At 42.7% G+C, this 15,638-nt stretch overlaps 1 protein-coding gene across 1 annotated transcript in view; it reads right to left on the bottom strand.

Annotated features, from left to right (window-relative positions):
• Positions 1–15,638, bottom strand: part of LOC309551535 (deoxyribodipyrimidine photo-lyase-like) — a 47,156-nt gene that overhangs the window by 10,970 nt on the left and 20,548 nt on the right. The window contains exons 5-9 of the mRNA XM_082252159.1: positions 11,550–11,708; positions 11,240–11,438; positions 8,162–8,314; positions 6,230–6,351; positions 2,484–2,643 (exon numbers count right to left, since the gene is read on the bottom strand). Coding sequence (XP_082108285.1) covers positions 2,484–2,643; positions 6,230–6,351; positions 8,162–8,314; positions 11,240–11,438; positions 11,550–11,708 — 793 coding nt within the window. The remainder of the gene's footprint in view (positions 1–2,483; positions 2,644–6,229; positions 6,352–8,161; positions 8,315–11,239; positions 11,439–11,549; positions 11,709–15,638) is intronic.

The raw sequence follows: 15,638 nt of genomic DNA, 5'->3' as shown, positions 1-15,638 counted from the left end.
CACATAGCCCGCAGCGTTACCGGCGTTGAAGCTGGGTCCACTCGCCATCGGAGAAATGGTATAGTCGCTCCCAGGAAAAAGAACACACTCGGAGGACACTAATAAACGGAAACCCTTCGCCCATAGCGAGAGGACCAGTGTTCCGGTAAGGCTGGGAAAAACAAAGAAAAAAACATAGATTAAAGCATCACGACAAGTCGAGAGCAAACCAGTGAGCAAAGTGACAGGAACATGTCAGGCATCAACGGCTTGCTAACGATCACTGAGATCAAAAGCAGGAGCAAACAGTACAATATAGAAATATCAGATCTGTTATAACTGAGCAGGGCCCCCGATAGCAAACCCAAATGGCAAGTTAGAACATGATACAAACCACAGGCGCATCTCAGCGCGGTCTGCCCTGGCGGGAATTGTGTGACACACGGGGTCTTTTAGGCGAGTTTCTGCCGGGGCCCAGGAGGTCTCTCGCGGAGGGGGATAGGGAGGGAGCAGCAGGGGTGTCCAAGTTGAGATGCAGGTGAGATTTGATGTAGTCAGCCGCCTCATCGGGATGGGAGAACGACAACGCTTCTCCATGCGGGTCGGTGAACCGCAGAATTGCGGGGTAAGCCAGCGTGAATTTTATGCCTTTGTGAAACAATGCGTTGCAGGAAGGCTGGAAAGCTTTGCGCCGACGGGCGACTTCTTGGGAGTAGTCGGCGAACATCAGTAACTTATGACCATCCAGTATAAGTGACTTTGCATTTTTGAAAGATTTAAGGATAGACAGTCTGTCCGAGTAGTTGAGGTATCTTACGATAACCGGGCGGGGGGTCTTACGGTCATTAGAGGGGGCACCCAAACGGTGTGCCCGTTCTATCGTGCAGTTGGCGGTAATGCCCAGAGCGCGCGGGATCTGAGTGGCACATACCTCTGTAAGCATGCCGGTGTTAACGGATTCTGGCAGCCCGATTATTCTAAGGTTATTCCTTCTAGACCTGTTCTCAAGGTCATCCAGCTTGTCAAGGATATAATGTTGAGTTTGAGCAAGTTTGGCTTCCTTGGTGAAGGACGATTGGAGCTCATCTTCAATGTCCGAGACCCTGTGCTCCACCTCTGTGAGGCGTTTGCTCTGATCAGCAATGTCCATACGGAGCTGTGTAATGCCCGCTGCTACCGCCTTCTCCACAGCCTCCGCTATGGTGGGAGACAGGAGTGCTGCTACTGCCTGAGCCATCTTGTGGCATTGTGCATCCTCCGGCGTGTCCGGGAGAGGAGCCGGCAAGGAGGGGGAGACCGCGCCATCCATGGGCTCAGCAGCGGCCATGATGCCTGGGGAGGAGGGCGCTCTCTGCTGTGAGACGTCCTGGCGCGGCTGAGTGGCGGCTCCGGTCCCAGTGTGGACCACAAAGCGGTCCATCCGTACGGGCAGTGATAGCGGATCCTCTAGGGGTGGTTGGGGCCGGTCGCCAAGGCGGTTTGAGCGGTATAGCTACGATTTTATATGCCGATTATGCCGGAGCCGCTGCCCTTCACTCCTTCCTCATGTGGCGCCGGAACCGGAAGTCTGTGTTGTTCTTTTAATAGACTACTAGACATTAGACAGTAAAAGAAGATGCGGGGGCGTCGCGCTGAGCGGGGAGGGAGGAGAGCTCACTGTGTTGAGGGAGGACTGAGGAAGGAGAAGCGCTGTATATGTGTGTCTGACTCTAACGGACCACCGCCGCACCTGGATGTTGTGACGTCAGCTGCGGCCGGTGCGTCTGTACAGGGGCTGCGCTGTGATAGGTACAGTGACAGTCCAGAGAACGAGTCCACAGTCATTAACCGGCCACCTTTTTTAGTTTGACTTGTTTGAAAGTAACTATTTTTTTTTTTCAAAAATTTGAGTTTTTTCAAAAATAGTTTTTCTGCCTTGTGCAGCCAGCCCCCGCGTAACTACACACACCCTGGGCCTGCCCTTGGCTCCAGTCCAGCCAGCTCCTAGTCCACAGGAACAGAACTCCAGTCCCCAGTAACGTTTAGTTTGAAACGTTTTTTTTTTTATTAAAAACTCTACCTTTTTTTGGTTTGAAACGGTTTTTTTTTTGTTTAACTCAAGTTTTTTGTACAATACTAGCCACCGAACTCCCCACCGCCGCGCCTGAATGTGACGTCAGCTGCGGGGCGGGGGGTGCGTCTGTACAGGCCGGGGCTGCGGCGCGCTGTGATCACCACAGCGCGCCGCAGCCCCGGCCTGTACAGACGCACCACCCGCAGCTGACGTCACATCCAGGCGCGGTGGTGGGGAGTTCGGTGGCTAGTATTGTGCAAAAAACTCGAGCTTAACAAAAAAAAAAAAAAACGTTTCAAATCGATAAAATCGATCGCCCAGCCCTAATATATATATATATATATATATATATATATATACACACACACACACACACACACACACACACACACACTCTATCTCAAATGGGGTAATTTGCAACAAACTTAGAACTGGCAAAGCACATGCTCACCTACGTATCCATTAGGATCCCGCCCATCCAATTCATACCGATCATTGAGATAAATGGTAAATTTAAGAGCCTCCTCTGGAGAATTAGTCCACTCAAGGATTTTCTTCGCCCAATACATTCGAAGGAAGCCGTGCATCTTTCCTTCATGAACCATTTGCAACTGTGTTAAAAAAAAAAAAAAAAAATGAAATACAACATTCAACATAAGACTTTTCATTGATGCAACATTGAAACATGACAGCTGCTAATATGCAGCTGTTGCTTATGTAAAAAATTCCAAGCACTGTGATCAGTGTTGTGATTGTAAATCGCAAAAAAAAAAAAAAAAACAAGCGGGTTTATACCCACCTGCTCTGTGCAATGAATTTGCACAGAGTGGCCCTGAACCTACTCTTATCAGGTCCCCTGCTGGCGCTCTTGGCTCCACCTCTTCTTGGTGTGCCACCATAGGAAGCCCCTTACACACCTGCAGGGTCGATCTCAAGCCTCCCTGCCTGTAACCATTGATACAGAGAGCGCGGCTTGACATTGGTGCCAATGCAGTTCATGTAGTACCTGTAATATGAATCTTTTTAAGAATACTGGTGTAAAACAAATTCTGCACAAACTGGTCAAACCAGTACCGTCTTCAGAAAAACATTTTAATCTCCCACAATTTTATGCAAACTAATTTCCTTTATACTTCATTTTGGGACAACGGATTCAGTTTCTGAAACATTTGGTTATACTGCTGCCTTTAGGAGGATTTGGCCACCTACAAACAAAAGGGATAGCCCTACCCAGTAGTACCTACTCTCTGCATGCTTCCATTTTTTTCCTAGTAGGAAAGTAGTCTTCTCTATTGAGTAAACGTTTCCTCCTTTTTACTAGCAATTTCGGTTTATTTTATTGATCAAGATTTTTTTCTCAACATAGCTCTACAGCCGTAGTTGCTAAATTTAATATTTAGCTATCCAGATAAGCTAATCCTCAGTACTGCCTTGAAAACAATACCTGGACCCCACTGGACCAAAGATTGCATTAGAAATCCAGTTCTTTGCGTGAATCAATAAATGAATTTGGACTGATGCTCCTTCCATTGTGTATAGTTTTTCCTGGTAACCTGCTCGGTACACACTGGAGGGTAAAGCCCCGTACACACACACACAGATCGTCGTCATACAAATGTTCGTCTTTTCTCCCCGGGATGTCGGTGTCTGTTGAAAAGTGCAAAGACAGCACAAGAATTTTGTCCGCAGACTTCAGCTGACTGCAGAAGTGATGTCATGTAATGGTTAACTTTCCCTGTGTTTTTTATTTTCTGAGCATGCCCAGTCTTGCAAATCTGCGGTCTGTCGGCTGATTTCTGTACCGACAGGCGAACAATCGTCCGTTCTGGTCTCTGCAGACAAAAATTTTCATGTTTGCAAGAAAGACTCTTGTCCGCGGATTGTGTGCAGACAGCTGTCGGAGGCACCATACTAACACGCGTACAATCGGCAGATCTTTCGTCCGCCGACGTTTGTATGACGACGATCTGTGTGTGTGTACGGGGCTTAAGTCCTCTCTGTTGTGAGCAGCTTTACCTGAGCCAGAGGGAGTTCTCTGATGTGAGCTCATACAAAGCAGTGAGAGGACAAAAAACATCCAAAGTCCCAGTGCCTCTTGGATGTTTTTCTTCTTCATTGACTTGTGGCAGATATCATGTAGGCTCTTCCAGATCAACCACATCTCCATGTTTTTAAAAGCTAGGAAATCTACCTCTTTTAGGATCTACCATCAAACTTGAAAGCTCATTATGTCTGATGCAAGGAAAAGAAAGTGTGATCTCTGGAAATATAGGATAAATCAGGCATTTCAGAGATCACTTGCCTCCCATTATTTGACCAAGGCCTTTGTACAGGAGATGGCTCATGTAACCCCTCCTGTACAGCCTTCTGTGATCCAGTGGGATCTCAATTTGGTTTTGTAAGCTCTTAAAAGACCACCCTTTGATTCTATTGGGGGCATACACTTTTCCAATTGCAATCACATGACCATGTTCTCTGTCACAATCACTTCTGCAAGACACAGGTCTAAGCTGGCGGTCTTATCCTACAAAGAACCCTTTTTGGTCTTACACAAGGAGGTGGTACTAACCCCTCTTTGCCTCCTTCCTAAGGAGGTTTCAGTTTTTAAGCTCTACAATGACACTTTTCCTTGGTCTTCATGTCTGACTTCAACTAATCAGAAGGAAATTTCCCTTCACTGTTTGGATGAAGTTTATCCAGTACAGGTTCACTCCTCAGTCACAGCTTCCATTAGAAAGAATGAATCCCTTTGTTATCCCTGATGGTCCCCGAAAAGGGTAACCAGATTGATCGTTTGGTTGGAGTTTCCGCTGTCAGAATACAATAGATATATTAGGGATAGACCGATATGTTTTTTTCAGGGTCGATACTGATATTTTGGTCACAACATATTGGTATCGGCCGATATGGGCCGATATTTTGTACATTTAAAGTTTTGAAAAATAAAAGACAATTTTTGACACAAATCTGGTACTGAACATGTTAATTTTTGTTTAATGCTTAATGGCTGGCTGGCACCCTGTGGTGGGTGGCTGGCTGGCACCCTGTGGTTGGGTGGCAGGCTGGTACAGGGCCTGTGGCTGGCTGGCTCGCTGGTACATTGCCTGTGGCTGGCTGGTACAGGGCCTGTGGATGTGGCTGGGTGTATGGCTGTGATACACTCCTGCGAGACTAGTCCTGACTCCAGATGAGGCTGTCCAAGGCAAGGGAGGTGGCCTAAGGCAGAATGACGTCACAAAAATATCGGCCAGATACCGATATATCGGGGAAAGTGCATATCGGCCTTGCCGATAATCGGTCTATCCCTAATATACAACATAAATGCTTTAGGCATCAGGTCTTCTTCGGTCTACACATTTTCTAAGTTCCAGGTGGATTTCCAGGCTTCTTTTAATGGCAGTTTTGGACGCAAGGCACTTCAGACAGCTCTTTAACCTGCAGCTTGCCCCCAGTTTTGTTCTGTTTTTTTGTGCTGTGTTGCCCACCCCTCAAGTTGGATTGCTTTTGAACGTCCAAATTGTCTCAGATTAACTGAATCCTGCGCCCCTTAAAGAAATTTAAGGAAAATATAATCTTTGTACTTACTATAAAATCGGTTTCTTAAAGTCCAAAGAGGGACACAGACCATCCATCTGGGTTTGTGATTTAGTCCCAAATATTCAAATCATCCTACTGGCAGAGTATGGCAGAAGTATAACCCAATTGTGTGATTAACTGATCCAACTTTAAATGCACCTAAAAAGCACTCTATACACATTATTCACAAAATAGAGTTGGCAGTGCACACAAAGCATGCATCTCCTGAAGGTAGATCTTGTGTGGCCACATGATGCTGTGAGCTGTACCAGCAATAGTATATCCATCAGTGGGGTTATCCCTGCTGGTGAGGTCTCCAGAAATGACCCACACAAAAAAAGAAGTATGCTGGTCCTCCAGGTTTGGGGTTAGGCAATGGCGCAACAACCCCATTCTAAACAAAAAATATAATTTTTGGAGAATTCTAAGCAGGAGGTCAAGGCCCATTAAAATGATTGTGCCAGGAAGTAAGTTCACAATGTACACACAGCACTGTAGAGCTCATTAAGGCAAGGAGATGTATGCACCTTAGGGAGAGGCTGTACTGTTAGCTTTGATCTGTTATGCCTACAACTTATAACCCATACAGCGTTTTCTTTAACTGAATCTAGAATTCAATACCTGTGCTGCATTCCACAGTGGATCATGAGTCTTCCCATTTTCCAGTTTTTCCAGGCTGTATATATGAGTTCTTTTGTCTTTTTCATGAACTTTTAACGTGTTCTTTGCCCAATCGTAAGCACCTTAGAATTAATTTGGCATATTAATATACAGATTAGTAAACATCTTTATCCAGTGCATCTCTTGAAGTCTTAGGTGGGTTATCAAAATACTAAGTAGCAGGTTAAATCACATTTCTTGTACGGATTGATTTACATACGTATATGACTAAAGACTGTAGAAACAAATTAAATATTAGAAACGAGAAAGGTCCTTTAAGTATTATAGATTATACATACATACATAATATATATTTATATTTATAAATAAGCATTTCTAATGGTAATCTTCATGGGCCCAGCAAATAGAAAACACCCACCAGAAATACATAATGCAAAGTGAGAAACAGGAATTACCAATCAAGTGTAGAGAAAAGTCATGTGAGGGAAAGTCTGGACTACAAATTAAGGGAAAAAAAAAAAGGAAGATTAAAAGTGGTATTAAAGTCCTTTTTAAAAAAAAAAAAAAATCTGCCAATGTAGAGTTTTTATGTCAGAAGAGACTGTTTTTTTTTTCTGTTATCAATGCTTCCTCCTACCTGTTAGCGGTCATCTACACTGAGCAGCTTAGCGGACATGTACGGCACCCAATCCATGCCACAATGATGTGGCTCCCAAGTTCATGCGTGGGAATATTATCTTGGCCAAGCCATGTATGCAGCTGAACAGCCAAAACCCAGAAGGATGACCAGCCAAATATGGTTGCGCCTGGGACCCGTGGAATCCATGACAAGGCATTACTGGGGGGCACATTGTGACAGTTAAGTCTGCCATAATGTGCCAATATGCAGTGCATGCTAGCACAATATGGCATTGAATTATATTGTGACTGTACTGCCTGCCCTCTTGTTGTAAAGCACTGCGCAAACTGTTAGCGCTGTATAAATCCTGAATAATAATAAATAACCCACCTAGAGGCTTAGATAATAAATAAATAAAAAAAAAAAAAAAAAAAAAAACACGACTTTACTACCTCTTTAATTCTGTACCAGTACCTGCAAGCTCAGAGAGCTTCCAGTGGAGAAGAAGCAAAGTGCAAATGAAGTTTCCGTGAAATAGGCCCCTGCATTAGCCGTGATAATTCTTATGGTTCTTTAAGGTACTAAGAAATTGAGAAAATGGTGGAACGCCAAGTATTGGCTGTGGATTCAAGTGGTTCATACTTGAGAGACTTCAGCTAATAAAAAGAAAAAAAAAAGCCAAAAAACACAAAGGATAATAAAAATGAGTGGGACACGGGAAGCAGTGTGGCATCAGGAAATCTTATTTCTGCATTCTTTAGTTCTACTGTACGGTGGATTGAGTCTCTCCCCTGCCTTCCCTTAATGATTTTGGAAGGAAATTCAGACTGAAGACAAGGCAAGTCAGGGTCCAGAAACACCTTTTTCAATTTAGGCTAAAAACTTGTTACAAGGTAGTTGGTTACACAGTCAGGAACAAGCCCCTCCTTTAATGCACCAACATTCAGCCCAACAGGGGAAGCATTGAGACAAGTTTACATTAGCAGGAATAGGAAAGAGCTAGGATAAGGGATCCTTTCTATCGCTACAGGTATTAGCAAATCAAAGCAGTATCCAGCTTAGTACTAAAGCGTAGCCATTGATGCTGGAAAAAAGCATACCTTCTCAAAAAATACAAAAAAATTTAGGTAAAAAAAAGGTAGACCGCGATTTCATTGTGAAAAACATTTTTCATGTTTCCTTAGTCAATGCCTCCAGGAGGTGGTGGTTTACCCCACCTTCTTATGTACCCGACTGTGTATTTAGGGAAGCTAAAATTTCAGCAATTTGCAAAAAAAAAATCTTCAGAAAATCAATGTGTTTGCCGTATTTACCTTCCACTTTGTCATAGTTCTTGTTGTAATAACAGAAGTTATCTGCCAGCTCTCTCCTTACTACAGCTTCTTCAACAAAACTGTCCACAGATTCTTTGTACTTGCTGCGATACTTCTGTACCTCCAAGATTGCTCTTTGCACAGACAGCTGGCCTGAGACAGAAAAGGAAAGGCATTATTTTCAAACACAAGGTACTTGATAGATATGCGTTATACCAGGGGTCTTCAAACTATGACCCTCCAGTTGTTCAGGAACTACAATTCCCATCATGCCTAGTCATGTCTATGAATGTCAAGGTTTTACAATGCCTCATGGGACGTGCAGTTCCGCAACAGCTGGAGGGCCGTAGTTTGAGGATCCCTGCATTATACCATCTATAAATTAAAAAAAAAAAAAAAAAAAAAACTTTACTAAGAGAAACACCTCTTTTGTTGAGAAAAAAAACATTCCCCTCTGGGTGATCTCTGTACATTGCAAGGATTTTTAACACACTTTGTTGCAGAGTCCTACCTTTTGTTATTCTGAAGAAATCATTGTTTGTTTCTCTGTGCTAAGTGGGTCAAATGGGAGTGGTTTCATAATTATCTATCAGCTGCAGGGCTCTAATGAGGAAAGCTTATGGGCCTGCATCCCTTTAGACATGTTCCTATTTTGAGTATCTTAATCAAAAAATTACATTTTTGTTGCAGGGGATGCCAGAATTCTGACTTGTATCTTAGGCAGACTTCTGAGAAAATTGGTTAGCCAATCACACTAGCAGGAAATGATGTTTCTGGGGTGTGGTCAGTATACATTCTGTGTACAGAACAGCTCCAGGTAGCCATATTGCATTTTCATAAAATTACAACAGCTGCAGATTAAAAAGGAAAGGTAATTTTTAATAACATTCAATTACAAAATGATTTGTGTCGCAATTGTATACGCTGCTGTATTATTTTTTCTTTACGCAAAATAATTGGTGCTAACCAAAAAAGACCTGCGCAAAAGGAGTGATATTTGACAACAAAAATTGATCAATAAATAAGTGTAAATTTGTTTTAAAGTGTTTCTGGGAATTTCTTCCACACTGCGAGCTGCAATATGAACGTAAAAACGTGAATAGTGATAGCAAGGGTGAGTATTGCGCTCAGCAATCAGCTCTCACTGTAAGGTGCTATAGTGCATACGTGGTCAGTCACAAACTTGCAATTTAAAGCAACCTATTCAGTAAGAATTACATACATAACATACAGAATTACAACACTGGGTGGAGGTGAATGGTGAAGGTTTTTCATCAAGTCCAAGTTTGTTGCTGAAGACACAGTCTGCACTGGGCACTTTAAGGACTACAATTTTTTATCACATGAACCACCATTGATTCTTATACAATATATTTATTTATGTATGTAATTCTTACTGAATAGGTTGCTTTAAATTGCAAGTTTGTGACTGACCACGTATGCACTATAGCACCTTACAGTGAGAGCTGATTGCTGAGCGCAATACTCACCCTTGCTATCATTATTTTTTCTTTATTTGCTGATTTTTTTTCCCCAACTAAAGTGGAGTTACCCTTTAAAAATGTAAATGCTGATCAAATGGCTTCCATATTTTCCAGGTCCCTGAAAAGATAAATTTATCAGCAGTTCTAACTTTCATCTGACTTAAACTGTAAATATTTTACATTTTTGTTTTTGCGTTTTAACACTTTTTTTTTTAACAGTCTTTAACCACTTGAGCTCCAGAAGGTTTTACCCCCTTCACAGACCTTTCTTTGCTATTTAGCACTGTGTTACTTTAACTGGTAATTGCTCGGTCATGCAACGCTGTACCTAAATTAAATTTATGTCATTTTTTCACACAAATAGAGCTTTCTTTTGGTTGTACTTGATTGCAACTGGGTTTTTTGCGATATAAATGAAAAAAAAAAGATCGAAAATTTTGAAAGGCAAGCAATATTTTTTACTTTGTTATAAAACATATCCAATAAAAAAAAAAAAATAAAACTTCTTAAAATTTTGCTACGGTTCTTTGGTTTGCGTGAAAGTTATAGCGTCTACAAACTATAGTATATACAGTATATTGGAATTTTTTTTTTTATACTACTAAATGGCAGTGATCAGCAACTTATAGTGGGACTGCGATGTGCGGCAGGCAATCTGCCACTGACATCGCCAGTGACACTAATACAGCGATCATACTATACACTGTCACTAATAATGACACTGGCTGGGAAGGGGGTTAACATATCAGACAATCAAAGGGTTAAATGTGTGCCTAAGAATGTGTAATGTGTGTGGCCTTTTACTAAAAATCTTTGTTTATTATTCCTGCATTGGGCCATCCACCCGCAGTACACTGTGGGCGGTCCAGAAGCGGGTAAATAAATATGGTGACTATTTGTTTTCTTTTTGTAGGTTTTTTCCTCTTTTGGTTTTCACCTAGTGATCTGGCCAGTAGCACACATCCTACTCTAGAGCGGCAGCAGCTTTGTCAATCTGGGCAGGGTAGTAGATGCACTAGCAGATTTAGATTTGATTTAACTTGCTCTGTGTTTGTTCTGGGTGACTTAGAAAAAATTAAAGTCAAAGGATTATCATGGCTGCCAAGCAAATAATTTCAGGTAGTCAGTAATGGTAGTTTAAATGTTTTTCTCAGCATTCTACAATTGTTCGGTACATATAGTAACACTGGAAATCAAATTTCTTGCCTTTCTGTGATTTTGTGTGTGCCCTTCAGTTTTTAAGATTTGCTAGTTCTAAAGCTGCTCTACACATCTATCTACACAAAAAACAACATGGATATAAATGAGTAGGGGGTGGCAGGATAGCTGCTGCATCACTTACACCATTGCTTCTCATTCATCATGGTAAGTCAAGTGGCAGCAGAGAAACAGTATTTATCTACAAAGATTTAACCAGAAGCTATGCCAGTGTTTGTTAATACCCATTTTAAATGTGTTTTTTCAACTGTTACAATTATAAAACATATTGGTGGGGATACAGTGCTTGCTGATGTTCTTCTAGTAATATGCATTGTTAGAAAGGCTCACATTAGCTAAAAAAAATACTTGCATTTCATCTCTCCAATGGACTTACCAAAGTGAAACCAAGGCGAAAGATTGCTAAGGGCCTGCTGATTTGGGTTGTTTCGGTCAGCGTTAAAAGACTTTAGGCGTTGTGTTAAAAAGGATTGGAGCATGTCGACTCCTGCCTTTGGCCCAGGTTTTGCCCATTCTACTTCCTTGACCGTGCGATCCACTTCCAGACTGGCATAGCACTTTTCCCAATCTATAGGCTAACCAGTAAAAACCATAACAATGCACATCAGTATAATTTCCGTTACAGTAGAAAAAAAAAACTACTATTGCACAGTTAGTGAAAATGAATGAAGGAAACAAGCATTTACCTCTGCCTTAAATGTGGAGTCATACGGATGCTTGATAACTGGAGGGAATTCAGTGAGAAACTGAGAAAGCTGATCGTGTATTTTTCTGCGGATGGTTCGAGCTCCATACTCCTGTTTGACCGAGGCAATCCAGCAGGGCACAATATTATGGGCATCTACCTGTAAATAGAAAACAAAATTAAAAGATTGGGTCTGTGCTGAAAAATAAATTTAGGGCCAGTTCACACCTGAATGTGGTGCGGGAAACCCATGCTCGGTCCACGTTTCCTGCACCGCGTTAAATATGTCCTACACTTTCAATCTGCAGTAGGTGTCAGTAGTAACTCGGCACGCCAAACATAGGTCACAAACGTAGTTTGTCTGAAATGGATTGAATGGTAAAATACTTTTGGTGTGGTCTCATCAAATTAATGCGCTGAAATTGCACTGCATCTGGATCGCATGTAAATTGCACAGGAACACACAGCACGTTCCTGTGCGATTCATAGTGTGAACCAACCCTTATAGGACTCAGCTGGCTATACTGTAATCGGGGCCGGATTTGCTGCTGCCCACCTAAGCCATGGGCTAGGGTGGCTTGCCCATGGGCTAGGGTGGCATGCACGCAAGAGGAGGTGCATAACCAGTCAAAACATTTAAAAATTAGCATAGAGAGAGGAAAAGGGACACTTTTGCATTCCTCAGATGATGGTGTTGCACTGCTGCCTCCACCACCACCAGGCAAGGTAGAACGCACTGTAAATGAGTTTCATGCTTCTTACCGTGTCCTCCAATGACTCCTATCTAGCATTCATACATAAATGGAAATATCACCTTGGAATGACTTTTACGACCAAACAGGTATAAAAGATCCTCCAACTGGGTCAAAATCTTCCATAGCAAGCAAGTACCAGGAAACAGGATATAAGATACTTGTTAGATGGTACTGCGCCCCATATACGCTCCACAAAATGAACTGCAACATCCCAGACACCTGCTGCCAATGTGCTCAGAAAGTAGGTACATTAGCTCATATTTACTGGTTCTGTCCCAGACTATTCCCCTTTCTGGGAGGGCATGACAGCCACAATTAAACGGACATCTCTAGATTTGAGTGGGAACCCAGTAGCTTGCCTGCTCCTCTTGATGGAGAGACCAGTCCGGAAATACAAGGCTTCTCTTACTATACACTTGGTGAATACAGGGCCATTGTGGTATTCCAAAGTCAATGATCTCCTTCATATAGAAAACTTAACAGTAAAGCCCCGTACACACGTAGCAATTGTCGGCCAAACGATCGGCCGTCTTTTGTCCGGTGCTGTCCTGTCGGTTGAAAAGTGATAAAGACTGCACATGAATTTTGTCGGCCAACAACAGCCGACTGCAGAAGTGATGTCATGTTCTGGTTTACTTTCCGTGTGTTTTTTCTTCTCTGAGCATGCCCAGTCTTGCTCATCTGCTGTTTGTCGGCCGAATTCTGTACTGACTGGCGAACAATCGGCCGTTCTGGTGACGGCCAACAAAAATTTTAAAGGCTGCACGACAGATTCTGTTCAGCCGAAAAGTCGCAGTCGGTTGTCGGAAGCATCATACTAACAAGCCGACAATTGGCCGATCGGACGGTGGCCGAATATTTACGGCCGACAATCGCTACGTGTGTATGGGGCTTTACTCTTCACAACATTAAGGAGACATTTATAAAAAGGTGGAAGCCCTGGAGATACCTGCACCGATAAGCATCTGCAGGCAATGTCTAAATCTGACCCTGAACTATCTTGCACCCAGTTGTGTGCATATGTATCTGTTAAATCCGATCTGGAGACATCCCTGGAGAGTGCCCCCACCCCCTCCCTATCTTTCCCTCCACTTTCCACTATCCCTGGTTCCCCCTACTTGGCCCATATACCTAGTAATTGGCAATATGCTCTTCTGGGGTAACGCCCCTCAGACAGCTAGCTCAAGCAGCCAAATACTTGTCAACCATCCAAGTTGTTTATTATGTTAGAATAATTATCTTCTTAGATGATTCTGATTGTCCAACTCAACTAGTTTGTTTTGTTTTTTTTGCTTCATGTAATGACATTTTTAGGCTTATATTTGTGTTGAAAAATGGAATTACGTTGCATTTACTGAATCTTATCTCTAGACTTCAAGTAGTTGTAAAGGCAGAAGGTTTTTTTATCTTAATGCATGCAATAGTGAGTAGTCACTGACTTTGATTGACAGCAGTGGGAGCCAAAAGGTGCCCGCTGCTGTGTCTCAGCCAATCAGGAGGCAGAGTCCCCACCCAGTGTCTCTTATGCAACATTGCTGGATAGAGATGAGGATCAGGTAAGTATTGGGGGGGGGGGGCTGCTGCATAATGAAGGTTTTTCTATCTTAATAAAAAGAATACATTAAGATAAAAAAAACTTCTGCCTTTAGAACCACTTTAAGCAGTGTTCAGAGAGGAGTAGTATGTAACACAGAGTCAGATGTCAGTAGCAAGTAATCCAAAGTTAAGAGGTCAGTAGTATATAAAGCAGAGCGCAGGGGTTACCGTCAGAGGTAAGTAATGCAGAGGCCATTAGTATGTAACAAGCAATGTAGTGGGTCAAGAGTAACACAGAAAGGAGGCGGCAAGTCAAGAGTTAAGCTGCATACACACTATACAACTTTTGTTAATAGATTTCCTTTAGATTTACCTTCAACTATGTAGTGCAAGGGTCTGCCTGATTGCATACAAATTGAAAATGTTTAGGTCTGACCTCATATTATATGGGTTTTGGTAAGTCTAAAGGAAAAAATCTAAAGACAATTGTATAGTGTGTATCCAGCTTAAGAAACACAGAGTGCAGGGGTAAGTAGTAACTAATGCAGATTTCATAGGTCACAACCTTACCGAACTAGTAGTACCAAACACAGAGTTCAGTAGTATGTAAATGCAGAGTGCAAAGTAGTGATCGACCAATATCGTTTTTCTATTGCCGATACCAATACTTTGGTCATTGCATATCAGTATCGACCGATATTTTCGTACATTTTCTTTTTTACAGGTACTCTTGTGGAGGGATCTGGGGGTCTAAAAGACCCCAAAACCCCACCTCTGCACTTAAAAGCATTCAAAACGCAAGTTTGGCTGTTTTGAATGCTGTCATTTTTTTAAATTTGGCGCAGAGTACCCGGAAGTGGTATGTCATGACATCACTTCCGGGTTTTTACACGGAGACCCGATCAGAGCCGAATGCAGCCTTGATCGGGTCTTTTCTTCAGCGGCCGTGCAGGATGGTTGCCCGGGTCTCCCGGTGGGACGGGAGACCAGGGCGAGCCGCGGAAGGCGGCAGGACGACGTCGCCTCCCGCTCCTTGTAATGACAGCCGAGAGGCTTCTCCGCCGCATCGGTTGTCATTACAAGACAGCCGACCATCGGCTATGGACGCCGGTACCGGGGTGATGCCTCTAGCTGCAGGCATCACTCCAGTACAGCACTTTCCCGAATTATTGGCAATATCGGTCACCTTGGTGGCCGATTCCGATATATCGGGGAAAGTGTAGATTGGCCCTTGATATATCGGCCTTGCCGATAATCGGTCGATCTCTAGTGCAAAGGTTAGTAGCACATAACACACAGTGCAGAGGTCAAGTGTAAAGTTCACACACATCTCTCCACAGGCAAAAAATAACTCTCCAAGGGGACTTCCAGTTGTTGGTAAAATCACTGTTGTGCCATATTTTCTCCACTTGATGACGGTTTTCACTGTGTTCTATGGTATATCTAATGCCTAGGAAATTCTTTTGTACCCTTCTCCTGACTGATATCTTTAAACAATGAGATCCCTCTGATGCTTTGGAAGCTCTCTGTGGACCATGGCTTTTGCTGTAGGATAGGACTAAGAAAATGTCAGGATAGACCTACTAGAACAGCTGAACCTTATTTGGGGTTAATCAGAGGCACTTTAAATGATGGCAGGTGTGTACTTATTCCTATTTAACATATGTTTGAATGTGATTGCTTAAATTCTGAACACAGCTGCATCCCCAGCTATAAGAGGGTGTACACACTTATGCAACCACATTATTTTACTTTTTTTTTTTTTTTTTTTACTTCTACCCCCTTGTTTTTCAATGGAG

Source organism: Pelophylax lessonae (genome assembly GCF_965119305.1).
Source record: "Pelophylax lessonae genome assembly, chromosome: 3".
NCBI classification, from domain to species: Eukaryota; Metazoa; Chordata; class Amphibia; order Anura; family Ranidae; genus Pelophylax; species Pelophylax lessonae.
Note: the sequence above shows the minus strand (reverse complement) of the source record. Positions and strands in the feature narration are given on the sequence as shown.